Source organism: Rhinolophus hipposideros (assembly GCF_964194185.1).
Source record: "Rhinolophus hipposideros genome assembly, chromosome: 18".
NCBI lineage: Eukaryota > Metazoa > Chordata > Mammalia > Chiroptera > Rhinolophidae > Rhinolophus > Rhinolophus hipposideros.
In genome coordinates, this window is record NC_138064.1 from 36596428 (window position 1) to 36621114 (window position 24687).

Below are 24687 nucleotides of genomic sequence, written 5' to 3' on the forward strand. Positions count from 1 at the left end.
CTTATAGCCTATCAATTAATTCATAAATATCTCTTTAGCCTGGGTAGACAGAATAGGGAGTTTATTGAGAACATGTTTGAATTGTGTGCAAGACTTGTAACTACTCCCTGCTTTAGCTTCCTCTTCTCTACATTACGGACAAAAGGAAAAGAATATGTCTAGGAAGATGTTCAAGTCCACCATCTGTCTGACTTTGAAAGGTCCCTGGCTAAAAGCAAGCCAGTCCGGAAAACAAACCCTCATTTCCCCTAAAGTGATGTTGAGGTGCCTGCTGAGATACCCTTATTAAATTAAGATGTGAGCTGCCAGTGAGCTCTGGCCCTTTAATACTACCGACATTCTGACTCACTAGGGCACTCTGGAAATTGGAATAGAACACAAGACAGCTGAGAGCACCCAAGACACACTGGCAGTTGGAAGAGTGATGGAGGACAAGCAGGACCTCATGGCCAGGTAATAGAAAGAAGCACTTGAAGAAAGAAAGAAATGTTAAGTTGACCTGGAGGGAAGAAATTTGTAAGAAAAGTTAAAAGTAAAGGTATTTTTTATTTGACCCCAACAACAACCCCCCCAGGGAAAAAAAAGAAAAGAAAAGTAAGAGAGAGAGAGAAAGAGAGAAAGGAATAGAATAGAAAAGAAAACAAAAGGCCATTTCTGAGGTTTATTGACAGGAAAAAACAGAAAACAAAGAATCAAAATGAGTTATTTCCAAAGTTTACTGCTGTTGTTATCCAATCAACATATTAACTTTTGTACTGAGTAAAGGGTAAATAAGCCAATGAGACCTAAGAGATCCCCAGACTTAAAAATATATATATTGGCCTATTAAATTTATAACAGGAATTTGGAAAATTACCATAAAATACCATTTAAAATTTTTGACACATCGAGGACAATCTGTAATCACTATTACATAAATGAAAAGACATTTTAATGTCTTTTAACACTATTGTCAGTGACTGTCAGCAGATACACTCCTCTCTCTCTCTCCTTCTCTCTCTCTTTCTCTCTCTCTTTGTATGGGTGTGTGTGTTTGTGTGTGTGTGTGTGCGATAGAAGGATGAGGACTGAAAAAAAAAATGGACTGTAAACTGAAGAAGAAAATAATGTAAACAAAAACAGAGTGAACTTCTCTCAATTAAGTTCTCTCTTCTCCCCATAACCCAGTCATTGGAGAGGTTTTCCTAGGATGTATGTTAGCTATTTCATTGTAAACTTTTTTTAAAAAGTCTCCATAATTTGAGTATTGTTTTAACATTTGCTTTTGTGTCAAAGACATTGTTTATTGATATCCACGGGAGGGGATTTTGCTATTTAGTATCATTTGACAAACTGAGTAAACTCTTTTTTTTCTTGTCAGAAGAAATAAAAACAGCAGTTCATCACTAAAGAATCATCCTGATAATGTATATATTGTGATGAGCTAAAAATCGAATTATTTAGAAGAATAATTAGGACTCATCATGTTCTTCTCAGACCATACCCGAAAGGTGAGCGAAAGACCTTTTCCATTGGAATCTCACCTAATGCCTCAAGTTCCACGTAGCAATTACTTTCATTTTCAGGAAGAAAAGCAAAGACTACAGCTAAAGAAATTCCTTCTTCATAGGCTATTTCTAGTGGCCAAGATAACAGCCGACGTAGAAAAAATAGATCTTGCTCACTACTATGAACAAGTGTTTCAGTCAATTTTGAAACACCACCTCGGAGAAGCAGTAACGGGGATACTGCTTATGTATCCTACTTACATTCTGCATATCCTTGAGTCCTCCAGTGGTACTCTTTACCGAATTCTTTTAGATTACGTTGAACATGAAAAGAAGGAAAGAGAATATTTTATCCAGGGAATGAAAATTATAGTCGTGTCCCATAACATCCCAACAAGGATCTTCATGCAGTGGCAAATTTCAACAATAAAAGTGCCCGTCATGTATCTTGATGACGTGACACAGTCACAATCCCTAGAAGAGGTCATCACAGAGTTTCTCACCCAAACTCATAAACTGGCGCTCTACCTTTTCAAGACTGTTAAAGTGAGCAGTAAAGGACCAGGTGACAACTTGCACCAAGTTGCTCCTGAATTACTCCTCCCAGAACAAATAATAAAGTACTTGTGCAAATCTGAAGAATTCATGGACCCCAAAACTTTCCTCAACATGTATAATAAACCCATACATGTCACTTTGGATTCTGAGGTGGTATGGCCTGCTCCGTCCCAATTCTAGGATTGAGAGAGATGTTCTGGTCGATGTGGTGAAATCTGTTAAGGGATTTATGCTACTTAAATAAAAGGAAAATATTTCTAAATTTACTCTTCTCTTTAAAAAATAAACAGAATACCACAATGTACTCAAAGGTAATATATTAATCTTTACAGAGTATATTGAGCTAAACTTGAAAATGTATCTGTTTTGTCCTGATATTAAGTTCAGTACATTGTTTTAATAGGTGGAGGAGTTTAATAAGTTCTCAAATGGTAACATCATTTTGATAGAATAACTTTTTTTTTTTTAAAGTATCGTTGAAAAAGGACAAACACTCGATTCAGATTCTCTTTCATTCTCTGAATAGTCAATGACCAGTTTCCATCCCACAGAACCAAATTTTAGGAAAGACAATTTTGTTCTCAGAGTACAAAATTTAGGAGAAAAATATCACCCTTGAATTACTTGCAATCTAAGGTTTGAGGTATGTGTAAAAGTAAATATACGTGATTTGAAATCATTATTTTAGTAGCAGTATGTAGGAAAGATTTTAAGAGCACAAATGAAAAAGCAATCTCCATATGATTCTTGAATTCAGAAAACAAAATCTAAACTTAGTTATTTCCTATAAAGCAATTAATTATATGCAATTTCTAAAGGAGCTATTTCAAGTTGGTCTCTCCCTTCCTTTACCCAGGATTAATGTGTGTGTGTTTTTTCTGGTATCATTTAAAATTTTATAGTATGTTTTTAAAAATAAATGACATTAACATTTTCATTACTTAAATGATACTTATGTAACGTTACTTCAATACCTTATGAAACAGACTAGATTTAAAGGAAAAAATACTTTTAGTTTCGTTTTTTGTTTATTTGATTTTTCAGTCTCTGTAGGGAATAAAAAGCAATCTCAGGATACACCTCAAATTTGTCATACGCAGATATTTGTCATCATTTGTTCCATATAAGAATCAAATTTAAGAAAGACCATTTTTATTTTTAAATTTTGTAATATAGATTTAGATACAGAATGGCATTTTTCACTTTTAGCTGAACTTGAAGTTCTGTTCATTTAAATTTAGTGACAGAAAGAGTATAATTTAGATAAAATGAGTTTCTTCTGGTTAACAAGGGTACATAATGTACAAACATTTTTCAATTTAGTAAAATACCTAATATTAGTCAGCAGTTTGTCATTTACTCTTTGTGAAGCAGACACAGGTACCAATAGATAGTAAATGTTTAGTGACACAATGAGTGAAGGTAAGAGATAATGCTTTCCAGGCCAAATAAAGAAATAGAAATAACAATGAAAAAGTAAGCCTTGATCTAGGCTTTGAATGGATGTGAGGAAAGTTTTGGGAGGGCAGACCAGCATATTCAAGAGAATAGAGAAAGAGCAGAAACAATACATGTTCATTGGATCTGACAGAACGCCTTTAGCTAGGTAAGTTTTGTTTGCTAGTGAATAGAAGTACAGTTTATAAATAAAATTTTATATATATATATATATATATATATATATATATATATATATATATATATATATATACAATATAGCATGTTATATTTTCCAAAAACTGGCCACTGCAATATATCCCATCCCACATGCTCTTCTTCCAATGTGACCTATACATTCCTCCCGTGCATGGTGGCTTCTATTATACATCCCCTGACCTTGACATCAGACTGACCTTTGTGACTGCCTCAACCAACCTCAAATAACAGAAGTGATTCCATGTGACCTCCAAGACAAGGTCATAAAAATGCCATGCACTTTGCCTTGATCACTTGAATGCTAGCTTTTGGAACCTCAACAATATGCTGTCAGCAATCCAAGCAGTTTTCCAGACGGTATCCCCAGCGGAGGTCCCAGCCAACAGCCAGTGGCACCACTAGACATGTGAATTAAGTGAATCTTCAGGTGATTCTAGACTGCAGCCTCTCAGTCAACCTGGCTTTCAAGTCAGACCAGTGTGGAGACACTGTGTAGAGTAGTGGAGGACAGTTGAGCTGTTCCCAACAAACCCTGTTCAAATTGCAGGTTTGTGAACAACATTAATGATTGGAGAACAATATTAATGATTTAAGCCACTAAGTTTTGGGTGGATGATTATCAGCGGTCTGAAACAATAATATGGTACATGTAACAGTAACAATATTTTATATATACAACAGGAATAATAATATATATATAATTTAATTATATATATTTTATATATAATTATATATGTGTAAATTCATCACTTGTTTATTTATTTATCTATGCAACTACTATTTACTAAATATCTGCTAGTAAATATTTACTAAGAGGCCAAACACTGTGCTGGTCACTGAGTATTCGTGTATAAGCAACAGTAAGATGTGTGTCTTCTACACTGTCTAGCATACATCTTTTATCAGTTTATAATGCTTTCTGGTGTGAGAAATAGTGACAGAAAATTAATTCATCAAGCCAAAGGAAAACATTAAAAATGTGAGTCATCTTGGGGAAGTTATAGAAAATATCTAAATGATAACTTAGTATACTGTTATTTACTTAGTATACCGATTTACTTACCCTGTTTCCCTGGAAATAAGACCTAGCGGTACAATCAGCTCTAACACGCCTTTTGGAGCAAAAATTAATATAAGACCTGGTATTATATTATATTATATTTTACCTGGTATATATTGTATTATATTATATTATACCCAGTATTATATTATAATATATTATATTTATTAATTATATTATGTAAGATCCAGTCTTGTATTATAGTAAAATAAGACCAGGTCTTATGTTAATTTTTGCTCCAACAGATGCATTAGAGCTGATTGTCCGGCTAGGTCTTATTTTTAGGGAAACATGGTGGTATACTGTTATTTTATACTTAAAGGATTTATGAAGTGTCAACTGTGAAAATAACTGGAAAATAAACTCAAAGTGACTACACATAAATTAAGGTACTTATGTAAGTATTTATTTATTTTAGTGAACACACTAGAGTGAGACTATTCAGATGAAATTAACCCTCCCTAGCAGTCACCTTAGGAGGGCTTATACTTATTCCTGTGACATCATTGCTGAAAACATTTCATGATTCTTTTATGGCAGATTAATTAAAAAGGTGTATAAATGAGAGGGAGTTTAAATATTTTAGTTACTTCTAGTTTTTTGATCCCCAAATAACGTATACTTCAACTTGATTGGTGACTTTAACATTCAATCTTTATTCATAGAAATTGTTTGTTTTCAAGTATTGCACTCCCTCTCAAAGAAAGATCTGCTGTCACTGAACATACTAAAAGTGTGATACTGCCTCTAAGGGGAAACACAGATATGTTTTCAGTAACAGTTGCATTATTGAGATTCTATATAGCTCACTAATATTATGTCATTAAAAGGAACAACGCTCATTTAGCTATGTATGTTTAGAAATATTTGATAAAATGCAGAAATATTATATCTATACTCTACAACTGTACTTTAATTTGATGAAGTCCAAAAATGCTACTCATTAAATCTTAGGAAGACTAATAATGTCAACCCAGTGAGAATTATAGTGTCCTTACAATCAAACTTTACATAAACCAGAGTACAGAAGTTAACCCAAACAGAAAATGAGTACTTTAACACTGAACATTCAATATTCAATATTCATTCAATATTCATTACATTCAATATTCATGTAACACCAAACATACAACATATGCTCATATTTAATGAACATGTAACATTGAAATAGTGTGACCAGCGCTATTCTAATCTTTTTGTTTTGATATGAATATCTTTATAATTGACTGACATGTTGATGACCTTATACTTATTTTAGAGTAACCAAGGACTTTCAGAAAGGTTATAGTTTTCTTGAAAGATAACTGAAATAACGTTATTTGGAAGAAAAACTTTCCCAGGGTAAATTTAAATTTCTACTATCTTCATTTTAATTAAAGAGGCATCTGGATTACTTCATGGAGAATTATTGCTGAATACAAATAGATTTTCACAGTCAGTGACATTACCATAACTTTAGCAACACAAAACATTTCAAATCCATTAAAACTTTCTCTAGTCCCTTCCCTTAACTTCCACGAGGAACTGGAAATGAAACAGCCTATCACCAACTTCATATAGCAAGTGCTTTTAGATTATTTTATATTGTAGTAAATGACAAGATAGAATTAGATTTCTCCCTCTTGTGGTCAATTAGTTAAATTTCCAAATTATCTGTTGATAAGATTTATATAATAAATAGTCCATAGCTTTTAAGAAAATATAAAGAGCATCCCGAAAGGTACCTTTCAAATATCTGCTCTTCACCCCTTATTTTGCAGATGAAGATTGTGAGACCCAAAGTCATGAAGTGTTTTGCCAACAGGAAAAGCAAGAGTTAATAACAGCAGTCCTTCTTTCCACCTCACCAATTTAAATGATGAATTGTGATCATGGTTAGGGGTCTGGATTTAATTATAAGTGTTCTCTTCACTAATACATCATGCCTCTCCTGTGTTCCAGTCCTCACATAGTGCCTTCTTCTCTAGGCAGCCCACTGGGTTTCCACAGGGATCTCCATCTCCACACACTCTAGATAGAACGTGTCATTCCCTGCCACCACTATTCCTTCAGTCTGTGCCCCCTCTTGCACTCCCTGTTGCTGTAAAATGAACCAATCTCCACACAGTTGCCAAGAGAAACCTGAACATTGTCCTAATTTCCTTCCTTCCATTTTATCATGGACAGCCAATCAATCCAAGTCAGTCCATTTTCCACATTAGGTATTTCTAGTGTCTGGACTTATTTCTGTTCCCTCATTCCAATCTCCTCTTCCTCTTCTCTCTCTTTCTAGTCTATATAATATTTCTATCAAAGGTAAAGGCAGTATAGCACAGGTTTAAGAAGCCACCTCTGGTATCAAATTGTTGTACTGAAACCTAGTTCTGTAACGTTTTATAGAGCTGTAATTTGTTTCTTCACCTTTGTGAACCTCAGTTTCATCATCTACAAAATAAATGTGATAACAGTGCCTGCATTATAAGATTGGTTATAGGTATTGCATGAAATACTGGGGTGAAGATCCCGGCAAACAGTAAGCATTCCATAAATGTTATTCCACTGATCAAAATTCTTCAGCGGCTTCCATTTCAACTTCAGGATCAAAAGCAACATTTTATCTTGATCTGTAAAGTCTTGATTCTGACCTTTGCTTGCTTAGCTACCCAGCCTTGTTTTGTGCCCACCATTCTCTCCTCTCACACTTTTTTCTATTTCCCAGTATTTCCATGCTCTTTGCCTTTAAGTTCCCTCCTCACTTATCTTAGCAAACTTCTACTTATCAATCAAATTACATTTCCTCTGTGAAGTCTGGCAAATTCAAGAAATCTTTTCTGACCTTAGGCCCATGGTATTCAACCACATTCTAGCAATCCTTCTATCATATTGCTGTTGTTTATTTTCATACTTATTTCCCCATCAGCAACTTGTAAGCAACTATGATAGGTGTTTTGGTATTTGTATCTTCAGTGCTTTATTTTGAAAACGAGCTGTTTAAAATATTCTGTAAGAATTTCTCCTTAAGGTTAATTTTACTTTTACCAAAATGATTATGAAATTTCAATATATTAAAATGTTCCTATATGATTGATTGGGTTTCGGCCAGTGTCCGTGAGCTTTTAAAAACAGCAAGTCAAAATACAATGGTTGCATCTCATCTGAAATCTTCAGTTTTATTCCAATAATAATTTCTTCCAATGTAATTTGGAAAGATACCAAGAATACCTTCTGGAAGTGATTCAGCTGAACTTTTGTATGTATGCATTACTACAGGAGTTCATTTCCAATTCATTGGATTAAAAATACTCTTTCTTGTTGAAACACCTGAGCAAGCTACTGGTAAAGTATACAACCTTTACTCCATATTTTAAAAATGTTTTCTTTAAGTTTTTCAAGTCCTTGTTTCACTAGCAACACTTATCTGTTTTTTAAGATGTGTGCTTGGTTAAGACTGATTTTATCTATCATCTATATTTTGCTTAGGTTATTATATCATAGCTTTGGTTCCATTTTAATTATATATTTCACATTTCTGATCTGTTTTTAAAATACCAAGCCATTTTTAAAGACACTACATATAAACAGTGCATTAAATGTAAAGTCTAAATTTATAGAGAAATAAATTTAAAAATATTTGTATTTTACCCAAACTCACTCTAGTGCAATGATCACCTCAGGGAACTCTTTCACCTTCCTCCTTTCCGTCTTCCCAGTTTAAACTACACTTTGCTTTTGGAGAGCAAAAATAATAGATTACCCTACAACCAGGTTGATTTTATCGTAGATAACAACTACACAACTTTTTAATGCTTTGATTCTTCACTTTCTCTCCGATACAGTGACAATTCTTGAGCACATATTCTGTTCCAATCAAAATCAAAATGAATGAAAAGAATATTGACGTGAGATGAATGACATTTGTTATGTACTCTCTCTATTATTAACTCATTATGTGCCCTGAAGCAACTAATTTATTCCTTTCGGGAACTCTGCTCATCTGCATCATAGAATCTATGAGCATCAAAATGAAGTCCATGAAGCTCTTGAACTGTTATCCAAATATGTGTCTGAAAGACTATGCTGTCTTATAACCGGGCAGGCAGAGGATAGGATTAAGGGGTTTTTATTAAAACTTTTAAGCTTAGTGTCTAACTAAATGACTAACTCAGACTATCACAGAATACATGTGGGCAACACCAACATTTTCCTTTAAAAAATCCATCCTGGTTACATCTATTTTAGTGCAAAGACATTAAAAATCCAGAAATCTGCATATTAGATTAGGACATCTAAAGAGCAAGTTTGGTAGCATGGTGGAGTCAGAAGAAACAGCAGAGTGGAGCATTTTTCTTTAAGGCTGTTGGCAAGCTACTGAAGATTTTAAACAGGGCGTAATCAAATTGGTTTGGCTGCTGAGTGGAGAATGGATTGGCAGGGGACATGTTGGTGCAGATAGGCTCCTTAGTAAGCGGTTACAAATCTTCTGGCAGGAGATGACAATAGCTTGAAGTAGATTAATGGCTGTGGAAATGGATTTAAGGGGACCAATTTGAGAGATAATCAAGAGGTAAATAAACCTAGGGTATGAGGGAGAGAAAGGTGTCAAATAGATTAGGTTTTTAGTTTTTCTACCAAGATGTAAACCATACCTGAGACAGGAAATATAAAAGGAATACAGAATTTGTAGGAGAAGATTGTGCTTTTTAATTACTGACATATTGCAGCTATATCATAGCTACATGTTGGAACAATTTTTGTTTGATATTTCATTAGTAATATCTTTGAATAAGGTATAGAGCACATACATTATATTAAATCTCATACTTTGTTGAAATGGCTAAGTACTAATACGTATTTTCTGATATAAGTAACTTCTAATAAAGAAAAGTGAATGAAAACAGTTTAATAAATTAAAATACATAGAGCTGAAGGGGAAATTATCCCAAAGATTATCTTGAGTCTGATACTCACTAACTACAGCTCCTCTTAATTTCATGTCTGCATTTATTGAGCTTAATTCCTTCCCTTGATCCAATAATAGTCATTCAAACATTAATGCAGTAATTTTTATTGCCTCTTATATGTATAGTCAGTCATGTGTTAGGGGTCACTTAAGCCTCAAATACATAAAAGTCTCCATAGGACCCCCACTACTCCATTGGCATATCATTTATTCCATTTTCAATAAAAATTTAGGTGAAAAGGAGTCCTTTAGCATTACATGGAAATGGCTTGCTCCTGTTTTTCTCAGTTGGTTGTGGGACAACATGATACACATTGAATTTTATTCTTTCTCTGCATTTAGTCATGCAGCAAATATGAAAAATTGTGTCAAGCACTTTGTCAGGCATGGGGCTCGGGAGTGCAATGCAGCTATGACCAAGTCAGTGTAATGTCCACCTTAGGGAGTATGTAGTCTCTGTCTCTCTCTACCCCAGACACATGAAAGAAAATTAAACCATGAAAATCATTGTCATCATCGTGGATATACAAGTTGCAACGGTTTCCGAACTTTACCTAGCTTGGAGAATTAGGGGATGGCTGTGAGGGAAAAAAAGATGCAGGGATTACTGAAAGTTAAATAGAAGTGACCCAAATCAAAGGCAAGGAGTACAAGAGAGTGAAGGGAGTGTCCCTGGCAAAAGAGATTTATACATACATATATATTTCCCCTTTGGATATTATATAGTCATATATCCTTTGGATTATATATATTTATCCATTCTGTCCTGGAAGAACTGAAAGAATTTCAATAAGGCAGAATCTGAAATACAAAGGGAAGTCCTAAGAGATGAAACTCGACAGTGAGTTATACAACCATGTTATAAAGACACTTAAAGCTGCATAAGTACCATTACTTCATCTCAAATGAAATGGGACACAGTTGTGTTGTAATCAGAAATGTTATCATTAGATATGCGTTATAAAGGACCTCCTTGAATTGAGAAGAAGAGATTGGAAGATAACTGGGTTAACTAGACTGGATAGATACACCAGTTCGGAGGCTATTATGATAATCAGGCAAAGAGATGATAGGAAGTCTGTACCAAAAAATAATGACAGGAAGAATAGACAGAGGTGGTTACAATCAAGAAGTATGTGAGATGTCTTAGTATTTGCAGGTAGAGAAGGTGAAGAAGAGGAAGGAGTCAAGGATGAAGCACGTGGCAGGTGGTGGTGCCCTTCCACTGGACAGGTAATACTGGAAGAGCAGCAGGCTGGGGTTATACAGGAATGAGCTGAAGTTTTCTGTTTTGAACATGCTGCATTTAAGGAGTCTGAGAAACATCCGTGTTAACCTATCCAGTAGAGAGTTGGATGTATTGCCCGGAAGCTCTGGAGATGGGACTGGTGTAGAGACGGAGATTTGGAAATCTCCACAAATGGTGACTGAGGTTTCAGGAGTGGTGTTATCACCCAGCACAAGCGAGCATGCAGAGTGAACAGAGAAGAGACTCTACTTCAAAACCCTGAGGAATGCCAAGTACAGAACAGTGACCTACAAAGAAGTCTAAGAGGACATTATTTAAATTGCACAGCAGCAGAGAAAGAGGAGCAGATGAAGTCTGTGTCAGAGAAGCCAATGGGAAAGGACATTTCCTAAAAAAGAGGCCACTCAACAGCATCAGCTGCCATCTCAAAGTCAAGCAAGAAAAAGATTAAAAAGTAGACTTAACGTCAGGGTGACTTGAAAATCATTGGTGCCTTGAAAAGAGCAGCTTACATAGTGCAGTGGAGGCAGAGACAGGTCACAGAAGGTAGAGGAGTAAGGGTTGGGTAAGGGAAAAAGAGCAATATTTCTAAAAGCTTGGCTGTTGAGTTAGTTGTCAGTAAATTTACACAGTGCATTTGGGAAAGTAAAGGTCCCATTTAAGATTCTAACATTTTTATAGAAAGGAGGACAACCAGTTTCTTCTGGTTTCCAGGAAGGAATCTGTCCTTTCTAGTGAGATTACACATCCAAGCATGCCCTGAGGGAAAAGAACGCCACCCAGTTTCAAATGGCATAGATACGGTCTAGTATCTTAAAGGACCTCAAGTGACTGCACAGTTCTGGAAAAGAATGGTTGCAATAAACATTTGTTGAGATAAATAAGTGCACTAATCTCTAGAAGAACACTAGCTGTACAAAAAGTGACTTTAGAATATTTATGAGCGCTGATGTTACAACTCAAACTTGGGGTTAGTCTATTGATATTTTCATGGTCAAACTTTCATAGTTGATTGCAGATTTTGCCGTAAGATTTACCTGCCTTATAGAGCAACCACATTGCAATTTGTAAATTCAGCTCTGAAATCTGACCCTGACCCAGACTACTTCTTTCTTTTCCCAGTCAGTGCATGCTAGGGAATTGCAAATTACAATCAAATCTCAATTTTCCAAACTAATGATTTTAAAGGGGAATAATGCATAATCCCAAATGATGGTGAACTCATGAACCATTTATCTCTGTAATGTATATTCATTAAACTTGACTCTAAGTACATCTTCTTTGTCATTCATAACAAAATGATAAAGCATTTCAACTGAAATGACTCAAGGAGACTTTCAAGGTTTTCCAATTTCTCTATTTGTTTCCTACTACATTCCATTGCTAATAGCATGTTTCATGTTTAGGTGACTCATTAAAAATAAAATAATATATCATGTTTTCTTAGGATACAGAAGATAATCAAGTTTAAACTACTCCTTGCATCATTTTCTTATTAGTGCCATCATTCTCTGTAGCTGTGGCTGTCTGTCTCTTTCTCTGAAAAGTTTCACTCATGAAAGTAAATAGTATAATGAACCCATGTATACATCACCCACTCTCAATAATGATCAGCAGTTATTTTTTACAATTTATTCTTTGTTAAGAAACATGACTATCATCTCTCTTAGGTATTATAGACACAGAAAGCACACAAATACTAGAACTAGAGAGAACTTTAGACATTGCCTATTCTAGCCTAGTTCTTCAGTGAGGAAAATGAAGCGAGTAGAGACTTAACAAAGCACAGTGCTGATTGATAGTAAGACAGGAGTTAGACATCGCCCACATCTTTCTTATTCCCTCTGGTGAAATCAAAACTACATTTCTATTGCCTTATTCTTGGTACAGAATATTTCCAATAATTCACTTGAGGGCCACTCATGCACGTCTGCTACTAAAGATGTTTACTCAGAGAAATGCAGCACATCAGCAGAGCTGGAAGCCCACAGTTTATAGGCAGTCACATTCACTGAGACACCGTTTCTCACCTCTGGCACCACCTGGTTCTTCTTGCTGCTATTCACCAAATGATCATTGTATACAAACAAGTAATTAGTTTACAAATGACAGTAAAATAATGCTTTCCCCTTTGTATTACAGAAGGGATACCAGAATATCTCTTTGATGAAGAAAGCTCCCAGTTGATTAACAGGAATGAAGTGTTTACATCAATAGAATTAATTGTGCATATCTGGAACATAATTACAGGTATCAAGACATTAGTGTATATATCAGGGTATGCCTACAACTCTTTTATCCCAAACTAGAGAAGCCAATTAAGATTCATAAAACTGCTCTCAGTCAAGGAGGAGAACCAAGGATTTAACTATCAAAGTTGAACAGAGCAGTAAAAAAAAAGGCTCTGTATAAATAATGTAGACCATTTCTCTACCAATTATATCCTCCCCATCCCTACTCTGACTCCCATCTGAGAAGCTGCCCTTGTACCTTTCTCAGAGTATATCTTCCCATAGGTCCATGTGTGGGTCACAGACTGTATGACCCTGTCTTTCTTTCTCTCCCCCAACACACACACACACACACACACACACACACACACACACACACACACACCCCACACACACAGCCTGGACTAGTCATTATCTACCAGGAGCAAAGAAAGCCCATTTTGAAGGCAGCAAATGATGAAACTGAAGAAACAGAGATAAGATATCTGTGAACAGCAGAGAGATAAAGTCACTTCAGCTCCTGATGATTCCATTTCCCAACTGAGGCCTGGTAGCATTATCTACCCCTGAATCCTTCCAATGATCAATCCTTCTCTTTTGCATAAGTAGGTTAAAATGTTTTGTTTTGTTTTGTTTTCTCTTGACGCAAACAATTTCTAGCAGCCTGACAAACAGTCTTCAAAGGAACTTATTCACACACAGTGCAAAGAATTCGAAGTTTCACATCAGAAGTTGTGTGTTCAAGTCTCTTACAACCTGCTGGCTAACTGCGACCTGGAGAAAGTTATTCAATCTCCCTGGGCCTCAGTTTTGTCACCTGCAAAGTGAATAAGCACCTAAATAATCTATGAGATAAATCATATATGAAAATAACCAGCAACTCAATAAATTCATGTCGAATTTGTCAGGTTAGCCTATATTCTTCAAGTTTGCAATTTCCATAATGTAGTTACGACAAGTTCTGTGACAAGAACATAAAATGGTTTGAATTCTGACCAGCAGCCTAGGGAGACCTCAGGGACATCAGGCCAATTAGTCAAGCTGCTGACACATAAGGCATCTGCAGCAGGGATCCAGTAGTCTAGGGATATTCTAGAAAACGTCTTAGCAGGTAAAACACAGAGTAAGTCCTTCAACAGGCTTTTGCTGCTACTCTTAATATCCTCTCAAAGAATCTGAACTACCCTTTGATAAATGCTTAAATGCCAATTCAGACACCTGAACCTCGATCAGTCAATTAACTTTTATTAATATGTGCTGGGAATACCCTCCTTGTATCCTTCACTAATAATGTGAACAATATAAAAATCACCCCACCATTGTAATTAAATGGTTTAATATAGTTATGAAGGAATTTTTCATTATTATTTCAAAGAACTCAAATTCTAATAAGATGAGAATGTACTTATGTTGGTTTTATGGGTTTTCTTCCCATTCTATGTTTCTAACAAGAAATGGGTTGCTTAATCATATATACCCGAAGGAATAAGGTATGTATACCACAGTGCTTTGTCACCTGATATACGTAAATTGATTTTTAATGTTCACACCTATGCCCAGAATTAGTATGTGACAAAAATGAGAGAAAGTACAGGGAAGCAAAATAGACCTTTTTATTTCCCCCTATAAAAATACGTAATTTCGGGTTTTCATCTTGAAAGTTATAATGTTGTTTGCAATTTACGTGAGATAAACTTTTGAAATGTGTTTGCTTCATTTTTCAATTATCATACATTCTTAGTATCTTTGGGTTCTTGAAAAGTGCCTTTCTAGCTTTACATAATAACCAATAACAAGACTTCTTACCATTAGTTTCTTAACTAAAGTCTGAACACTAGTTAACTATACCTATACATTGACTGCTGTACATATGAATATGTTGCCATAGTATTGGTTTTTAACTTTTCCATACATGTAGATTCCCAAATTTTACACTTACTTTAACTTAATATTTTCATTTTTGACCCACTCTAATCAACTAATACTGAATAAATGAATAAAAGAATGAGTGCCTACCTAGCTATAGACCCTGCAGCACCCAGGTGCTGTCATTTACCTGGATGAAGAAAACACAGACCCTACTGCCAGGAGACTCAAAGAAAGATAAATAGATACACGAACTGACAATTAGCATGCTATTATGTTGTACGGAAGAAATGTAAAACTATCATGGAGGCACAGAGCCGGAAAAAATTTATTATCAGGGAAGTGGTTTCACACCTGAGCTTTGGAATCTGAAGGTCCTGGATCCAAGCCCCAGCTCGCTGCCATGCAGTTTCTTGTAAAATGTGGAACCTCCTGTCATCTGTAAATGGAAGATAACTGTGCCTACATCTTAGGAAAAATGTTTTAAGAATAAACAAGACAATAATGTGAAAGGCTTGTTTCGGCATAGTGTGCCTGACATAGAAGGAGTGTGTCCTCCCTATTATATGACTATAAACTGGGCATTAAGGGTGTTTAGAACACCAGGAAAGCTTCACAGAGGATACCCACAGGAGTTTCCAGTGGAAAAAAGAAGAGAACAGAGCGTGAACAAGTCATAAAGCCTTCCTCAGCCTCTGGCCTCTGAGTTACAAATCAAGTATTGGTGAGTTGACATTGGTTCAATAATTTCATGTCAATGCGTACAACAAACCAATGTGCTGCTTGTTTAAAATGCATATCCCAGGACCTGTTCCAGGCATTCTGATTCTATTAAGTCTTGTGTGGGGCCTCAAGTCTGTAGTTTAACCCCATTTAGACAATAACTGATGAAGATGAGCTCTAAAGGTCATTCTGGATTGATTTTACTACAAATAACTAAATTGCCATATTTGACATGTAATTTATCAGTTTGATTTATATTCCAGAACCAGAGAAAAGTGACACATACACTCAAAAAAGTACTTACTATTGATTGCATTTAAACAAGCCAACTTGATGGCCTTTCTCTAGGATATTCACAAATTTTTAACCCCAATTTTTGAAAAATGAACCATAATCAGAAAAATTAGAAATGCCCTCTTCCAGGACATTTTCCACACAGATTTATTTGCTTAATGTATTTTCCATTCTAGACTGTAAATTCCACTGAGGCAGGCAACATAGGGTACCCAGCTAGCACAGGGCCTAACACAGTTAATCAAAAAGTATTCAGTTTTCAGGAAAATGTGAAATGCTTGCATTCCTGGGCAGGTGGTAAGAGTGGTAGAAGAGGTACAGGCCAGGAGTATACTAGAGAACTATTTAGGAATTAAAATGGGCAAATTTACTAATCTGATGAACATTTAAAGAAAAAAAAAATCTCTTGAATTTTAAGCATAGACTATGGGATGAGGATGACGTCCCTAACAAAGGAAAATCACACTTGGTGAAAGATTAATTTTGTTTTAGAGCTTATGCATTTGAGATGGGAGAGAATAACCAGTGAGTAACTACAGTTGTATATGAGTCTAAGATATTGAGGTATAGTAAGCAGTAACGAGGTGGTTTCTGAAGTGGCAGCAGCAGCAGTGCCACCAGAATAAGGCATTAGGGTCAGGTAATATCACTTTCTCCTTTGCCCCTCTAGCCGTACGGGCTGAGGGACTTCCTGCAGTTACTGATCTCTGGGTTACTTTTCTCTGTTACTTTTTGCCTCCCTCAGGCTTTTCAACATATTTGTAAAACAGTCCTTGCATTGTACTCCATCTGTGTGAAAAACTAAAAATGGTTTCTGTTATCCTGACTAGACACTGATACAAACGCTTTTGCAACATGAAGTAGCAAATGATTTAACATTGATTGAATACTTTCTATATGTGCTAAGAAAACAATGTAAGTATATAAAAGCTTGTAGCCACACATGGGCCTTAATGTTTGCTCATGATGTGAACATACATATGACATACAGAACCCTTAGTCACATAATATTTCCTCCTTTCAAATATTTTACTGTTCCAATAGGTTTTTACTGGGAGAGAAAGTAATGGAGGAAAAAACACCTGATTGGTTCATTAAAATTTCCTAAGATAGTGAAAGATATTTAAACATAGTAATCAGGTTGGACGCTTATCAGCACCTACACAGCAATTTTAGATTAAGTTTCTAAACCTATAAAAAATAGGAGAAAAATTCCTCCTACATGGCAGGAAGATCATAAAAACACATCACCTACTTGACTCAATTTGCTTCAACAAAACAAGAAAAATAGAAAAGTCACTTCAAATGTTATCATTGTTGTGAATTAAAGCTGTAACAGGAAATTAGTGTATATTGATCATTTCATTATAAGAGCTGTGAAAATATGGGGCTGCTATTTGCAATGGTTGTGTTAAACAGAAAGCTTACTAGCCCCTATGCCTACACATCTCTTCCTAAGAAAACAGAGCTACAGTAAAAAGGAATTGTATAGGGCCATTAAAAAGAGCAACAGTTTCAACAATTTGATATAAAATTATAAGACACACAGAAAGAAATTAGAGAAGACAGAAATAAATCAAAACATATACCATGCTCCTGGATAAGAAGATATAATTAAAATGTCCATACTACCCAAAGCAATCTATAGATTCAATGCAATCCCTATCAAAATATCAATGGCATTTTTCCAGAACTAGAACAAATAATCCTAAAATATATTTGGAACCATAAAAGCTCCCAAATAGCAACAGCAAGTCTGAGAAAGAAGAACAAAGCTGGAGGTATTACACTACCTGATATCAAACTATAATACAATGTGATAGTAATCAAAACAGCATGGTATGAACATAAAAACTGAAATGTACATCAATGGAACTGAATAGAGAGCCCATGCATATATGGTCATTTAATCTATGACAAAGGGGGCAAGAATATACACCCTGGGGTAAAGATATATATACTGGGGTAAAGATAAATATTCAATAAATAATGCTGGGAAAACTGGACAGATACATGCAAAAAATATGAAACTGGACTACCTTCTTACCCAATACACAAGAATAAATTCAAAATGGATTAAAGACTTAAATGTAAGACCCGAAACCATAGAAGAGATTATAGGAAATAAACTCTCAGACATTACCCTTAGTAATATTTTCACTGATATAGCTCATTGAGCAAGGAAAACAAAAGAAAAATAAACAAATGGAACTACATCAAACTAAAAACTTTGCACAGCAAAGGAAACCATCAACAAATCAAAATGACATCCTTCTGAATGGGAGAAGATATTTGCCAATGATACATCTAATAAAGGATTAATATCCAAAATTTATTAAAAATTCATAGAACTCAACCCCAAAAGAAAACCCAATTTAAAAATAAAAAAAAAAAAAATGGTGGAGGGCCTGAATAGGCATTTCTCCAAAGAGGACATACAGATGGCAAATATACATATGAAAAGATGCTCAACATCACTAATCAATAGAGACATGCAAATTAAAACCACAATAAGATATCACCTATCAGAATGGTCATCATCAATAAATCAACAAATAACTAATGGAGAGGATGTGGAGAAAAGGGGACCCTCATACACTGTTGGTGGGATTGCAAATTGGAGCAGCCACTATGGAAAATAGCATGGATGTTACTCCAAAAATTAAAAATGAACAGACCCAGTAATTCCATTCTCAGGTATTTATCCAAAGACATTCAAAATACTAAATCAAAAAAATATATGCACCCCTATGGTTACTGCAGCGCTATTCACAATAGCGAAGATATGAAAAGAACCAAAATGCCCATCAAGAGATGACTAGGTGAAGAAAGTGTGGTACATTTATACAATGGAGTTATACTCAGCCATGAAAAAGAATGAAATCTTAAAATTTCCAACAACATGGATAGACCTAGAGGATATTATGCTAAGGGAAATAAGTCACTGAGAAAGACAAATAATATATGATCTAATGTATATGTGAAATCTAAAGAATGGAATAAACGAACAAACCAAACAGAAATAGACTCATACAAACTGATTGTTGCTAAAGGTAGGGGGCTTAGGTGGATGGGTGAGAAAGGTGAAGGGATTGGATGTACAAATTGATAGTTACAAAATAGTCATGGGGATGTGAAATACAGGATGGGGAATATAGTCGATAATACTTTAAAAATTTATATCGTGTCAGATGGGTACTAGACTTACCAGGGGGATCACTTCATAAATTATATAGATGTCTGACCATGACGCTATACACCTGAAACTAATATAAAATAATATTGAGTGTCAACTATAATTACAAAAAATATATCTAGTCATGGGATGTAAAGTACAGCACAGGGAATGGTCAATGGTATTTAATAGCTATGTGTGGTGTTAAATGGGTACTAGACTTGTTGGGGTTATCACTGTGTCAGATGTATAATGTCTAATCACTATGTTGTTTTGAACACCTGAAACTAATAAAACAATGTTATATACCCTCAAAGCAAGAAAACCCTCATTTGGCCAGACCATCCCAGATTATGGTAAAGCAGCAAAATGAGTAATTTGGATGAACTTTGAATCATATCATTCCTGTGCATATATATCTATAAAGTTAATTCTCAGTTCTTCTCTTCTTATAAGAAAAGGGCTATATATAATGAATCTACCACACAAATTACTTAGATTAATGATGATTCAACTTTGGTACTCTTATTTTCTTGTTTAGAAATAATTTCTGATTTTGTCTGTAACAATAACAGCAAGAAGGAAAAATCCATGGCGACCTATCTCATTTGGCGCAACCCATGGGCAGTAATTAGAAGTTCTCATGCCAGAACTAGAATGTTTAGTTCTGTAACGCAATTGAAAGCCATATTTCTACCTGAGATGATTTCCTTATTTACTTGTTATATAGCCAGCAGAATCCTACCTGGTTTACCCTAACCTGACAATCCTGCCTTGTCTTGCTCCCCTCAACCCCTCAGCCCACACCCATATCCCAGGTCTGGGAGTCTTCCTGTGCCAAAATAACTCCTACTCATTCCTCATGTCTCAAATTATCCATCATTTATTCTGGGAAGTGTTCCCTAATTCTAGGACTAGGCAGGGTCACCAAGTTATATCCTTCTTTATATCAGTTACTTTTTCTTCACAAGATCTTGTACGTTTATAAATAGCATATTATGACATTTAAAAAAAAGGAAAAAAACTATCGCATCTCTTTATTCCCTGTCTGTAGCCTCCACTGGGACAGAGAGCATGTCTGTTGTGTTTATCTCACTATCTTCGGCTCTGGGGACAGTGCCCAGCATGAAGTAAAGGCCCCAAAATGGTTTGCGAGAACTTAGGATCTGATCTCCACCAGCTTCCAGGTACAGCCATAATTTCACTGAGAATTTTCCACTGGGACCTGCGGTGACAGGGGTGTATACTCGTGTCTTTCAAGCAGGGTAGCACATATCTCTTCTGGCCAGGCCCTTGAAATTCTCCTCTTTCTCTTAGGGGCTCCCTCTATGTTGTCTCCACTCTCTGCGGGGCCATAAAGTCCTTCCAAAGCACAACCTTAAAATTAAAACTCATCTTCAGTGCTCTCATCCTATGTGTTCATTACCCTCTTCTATGGTCTCCCACCCTTTCTTTCAGGGACCTAACTCACACCTGAGGTATTAGGTTAAGAGAATTATCTTTCCAAATCCCTTAATCACATTGAAGAGTAAATAACTTGCAGGACAAAGAGTTGTTTCTTAGGAATATTTGCATTACGCAGCATCTAAAATGGTAATTATGGTAAATTCGTAACTTAAATTCATAACTTAAAATGTCTGGCACCAGCCACTAAGAATGAAATATTCTCCAGGAATAAAACTGGGAGCTTCCCTATGGATGGTGGCCAACCAGGCTTCCCCCACATACAGATCTCTGAGGAAAAGGGGGCATCCAGGCCCTCACACCACACAGAGCCAAGTGTAGTGCTCGAATACTTTCTTCTAGGTTCTCCTTCTACAACATCTCTTTATCCCTTAGCAACTCATACTTTGCTGGCTCCTTGTGCTGGCTCCTTATGCTGCATCTTACAAGGAGATCGGCACGATTACAGGAACCCTGCCCTCAGGTGTTATCATTCTCTTGGTCTCATGCAGGTAGCTGAAGTTGCAAACTAAATAATAATAATAATAATAATAATAAGTATAATTATAGAAATAATATTAAGAACAACTAAGAAATCCAAAAGAAAACAGAACCAAAAGGACAAGATTGAAAAGTGTACAGAAAAGTTTAGAACTATCTAGGTCTAAGTTAATTTTAAACTCTGACTTAAGCACTCAGTACCATGGGCCAAGTGAACCATATCCACAGGGATAGTTATCTCAGTTCCTCCATTTCAAATGCCTTCCTTGCCTTTTTATTTTTTCCAGTTTTGGCCATTTACCAAAGCTTGTCAGTAATACTACTTCCCAGGATTTTTCAGTTCATGGGAAATATGTCTTCTCTTCCCATAGTGTGATTTACCTTTCAGTTTTGCTACATGGCCTGCAAGTACCTAACACATAGTAGACCCATAATAATGAATGAGTGAATTAATGACGCTGACTTCCCAATTGAAATGTTTTTCCTTTTTCAGTTCCAGAAATGTTAGGCTTCTCCCAGACTAGCCTTCTGTATCCAGATTGCTGCCCCCCACACTGGCTAATTCCCATGACTCTATTTAAAATTGACCTCAGTTCCTACTTGGGCACTCAGTTTAGGAGAAGAATTTTTGAACTTCCTGGAACTCACCCGTTAAGGTGTTCCTGAGCTCCCAATGTCACCTTATCATTATTTTTTTTTAATAAAAACTGCAAACATAGAGTGAAACTAATGCATAATTAATGTCTAGTGATGGAATTAATTGGCAATGTGTCAAATAGCTAATTGAGTTACTCCAGGTAAGATATATGAATCTAACTACATTCATGAACAGCTTAAGGATGGGGATACGTTCTGAGACATGCATGGTTAGGCCATTTTGGTGATGTGTGCACATCACACTGTGTACTCACACAAACCTAGTTGCTGACTACTACCGTAATTGTATGTGCTGTACTTTTATAGGACTCCCAGTGAACTAGGTTGTTTACACCAGCATCATCACAAACACATGCATAATGTCTTGCATTACGCCATACAACAGCTATGATGTCACTAATAGGAGTTCTTCAGCTCCATTATAATCTGATGGAACCACAGTGGTATTTGCGGGCCCTCCTTGATGAAACCATCCTTATGCAGCACAAGACTGTTTTAGAAACAACCAGTACTCACCTTTCATAGTCCACCTAAGTGGTATGCAAATCATAAAGCTCCAAGGCTTTTACTCAGATGCATCTTCCCTGCCCAGCTTGCTTCCCCAGATACGGAGAAAGAGGGACCTGTCACCAACAAAGACCTTTCCCCTACCTTCAGCCAAAGCAGTTCTGCTTCTGTTTTGCCTGACTCCTAGAATTTCCTTGGAACAAAGCATACACATCTTAGCTTAAAAAAAGTAAAACAATACAACCTGAAAACTACTGGACAAATGGGATGAGCTGTTTCCAAATGGTGTGGTAAGAAATTTCGAGGTTGTAGGTACTTTCCATACTTCATCCAACATAACACTCATCAATATCAGAAACTGAATCCTAGGGCTAGTCTTACATTCATAACTTAATGAAGAATTTAAAACTTTATACGGGTATACCCAAAATTTAGTCACACGAGCAAATCACACATATTCCAGTTACTCTCCATTAGGTCTAATTTTAAGATCTTCAGATTAAGTGATGCTTATATACTGTATAAATCCACCCAAGGCCACCCCCTAAGGATATGTTTATGCCAATTAGAATTTCTCTCCAAGCTATGCTTCCTCACCTGAACTATTCCCTGCAGAGAACTGATTTTCCCTATTGCTTTCAAGGGAGGAGTCTATCCTGATGATCACAGAGGATGGAACTGAGTGTGATTAAAAAAAAAAAATTCAGAGGAAAGTTATCTACTATTGGAAGAAACACGTAAGGAAGGTTTATTATTTTTCCTGTATAACAATTTCACAAATCTTCCTTCTATAGTAATAAGAAAGCAAATCCTCAGTGAGTGTCACCCAATTCTTCCAGCCACATCATAGAGAACTCTTGAACTCATACTATGTAGCCTATGGCTATTGGAAGATGAGCAATAAACTTTATTGAAAATACATGATCAGCTCTTTAAGTATACTTAAATTCATTTAAATTAGGATTGATTAATATGAGCATTGTTTGGGTTTTATCTATAATCCTCTTGGCAATAATCTTGTTTCCATAGTAACACAAACTTGTATTTTGTCCTTGTGCATGCCTGTAAAATTATAACAACTTTTGTAATAAAGCTTACATATCATTTGCACATAAATTTTATGTTTTATGAGAAGTCCAAGCTAGAGTTTTCTTTAATCATTCATTGTTCTCTTGCCACTAAATATATGATTAACATCTCCTCTCAAATAATAAAAACTCAACAGAGCCATTCCTGGCCACTTGTGAGACATTTCTAAATCTACATGATGGTCAGATCTTTGCAATGCAACATGTACTTTAACGAAAAGATAATGAAAGATTTCACAGATGTCACCCTGGATATAATCCGTGTGCTTTATTAGCATAAAACCATTCATTCATATCTAATCAGTATTCTTTTGTTGATTGGTTTCAAATAGTTGGCTAGTTAGCTTTGGTCAGTCAAAGTGAAGAAGAAAAGTGAAGTCTAATTACCCCTAGCCAAAAAAAGAGGGCCTTCATTCAATAGTTTGTGGTCAGGTGAACTACAAATATAAGAGTTCTTTATTAAAACTCATTTTAATATTATTTAAAAAGTAAAACATGGGGCGGCCAGTTAGCTCAGTTGGTTAGAGTGTGGTGTTCTTAACACCAAGGTAGCCGATTCGATCCTCACAGGGCCACTGTGAGGTGCGCCCTCCACAACTAGATTGAAACAACTACTTGACTTAGAGATGATGGGCCCTGGAAAAACACACTTAAATAAATAAAAGTTAAAAAAGAAAAAGAGTAAGACAGATTGTAATCTGGTGTTAAGATAGTCCTTGCCTTTGGGGTGCATGGGGCTTGAAAAGCGGCATACCTGGGGTTTCCAGGAATTTCCAAAGTTCTATATTTACATCCAGGATATTGCAAAGCTGTACACTTACAATTTGTGGCAATTTATATATTATGCTAGTATTCCTTACAAAAGTTAAAAATAACTTTCTATTTTGATAGCACTATGCCTAACATAGACAATGGTGGGGATTTCATGAAATTATAATTATTACTTCAAAGGATCCCCATCACTTTTTATTTAAAACTAATGTTGCTTTCCCCAGGAAAATTGCAGATGTCTAAATCGAAGACTAAACAAACTAAGAAAGATAGCCTTAAGATGTGTCTTTAAAATGGTGTGCTTTTTGTGTTCTTAACTTTATATAGATGATGTATATATGTAATACAAAGGGGAAATATTTGGAAAAAGTAGAAACTATTTGAAAGCGTGGGTGGTACTTTCCTAAATATAGGATAATGTTTTACTGAGTTTACCACCTTTCAAGAATTTAAGAATCACTGGTATGTTCTGTTTCAAAATG

General features: G+C 35.7%; 2 protein-coding genes across 2 annotated transcripts in view; one reads left to right on the plus strand and one right to left on the minus strand.

Annotated features, from left to right (window-relative positions):
* The window catches only part of ZNF804B (zinc finger protein 804B), a gene marked incomplete at its 5' end in the record, with an annotated part of 471946 nt that overhangs the window by 437716 nt on the left and 9543 nt on the right, over positions 1–24687 (minus strand). The window lies entirely within an intron of this gene.
* On the plus strand, positions 1464–2225 carry TEX47 (testis expressed 47; the record flags this gene model as incomplete). The annotated part of the gene is made up of 1 exon (XM_081079734.1): positions 1464–2225. The coding sequence occupies one exon, from the start codon at positions 1464–1466 to the stop codon at positions 2223–2225; it is 762 nt and encodes a 253-aa protein (XP_080935860.1).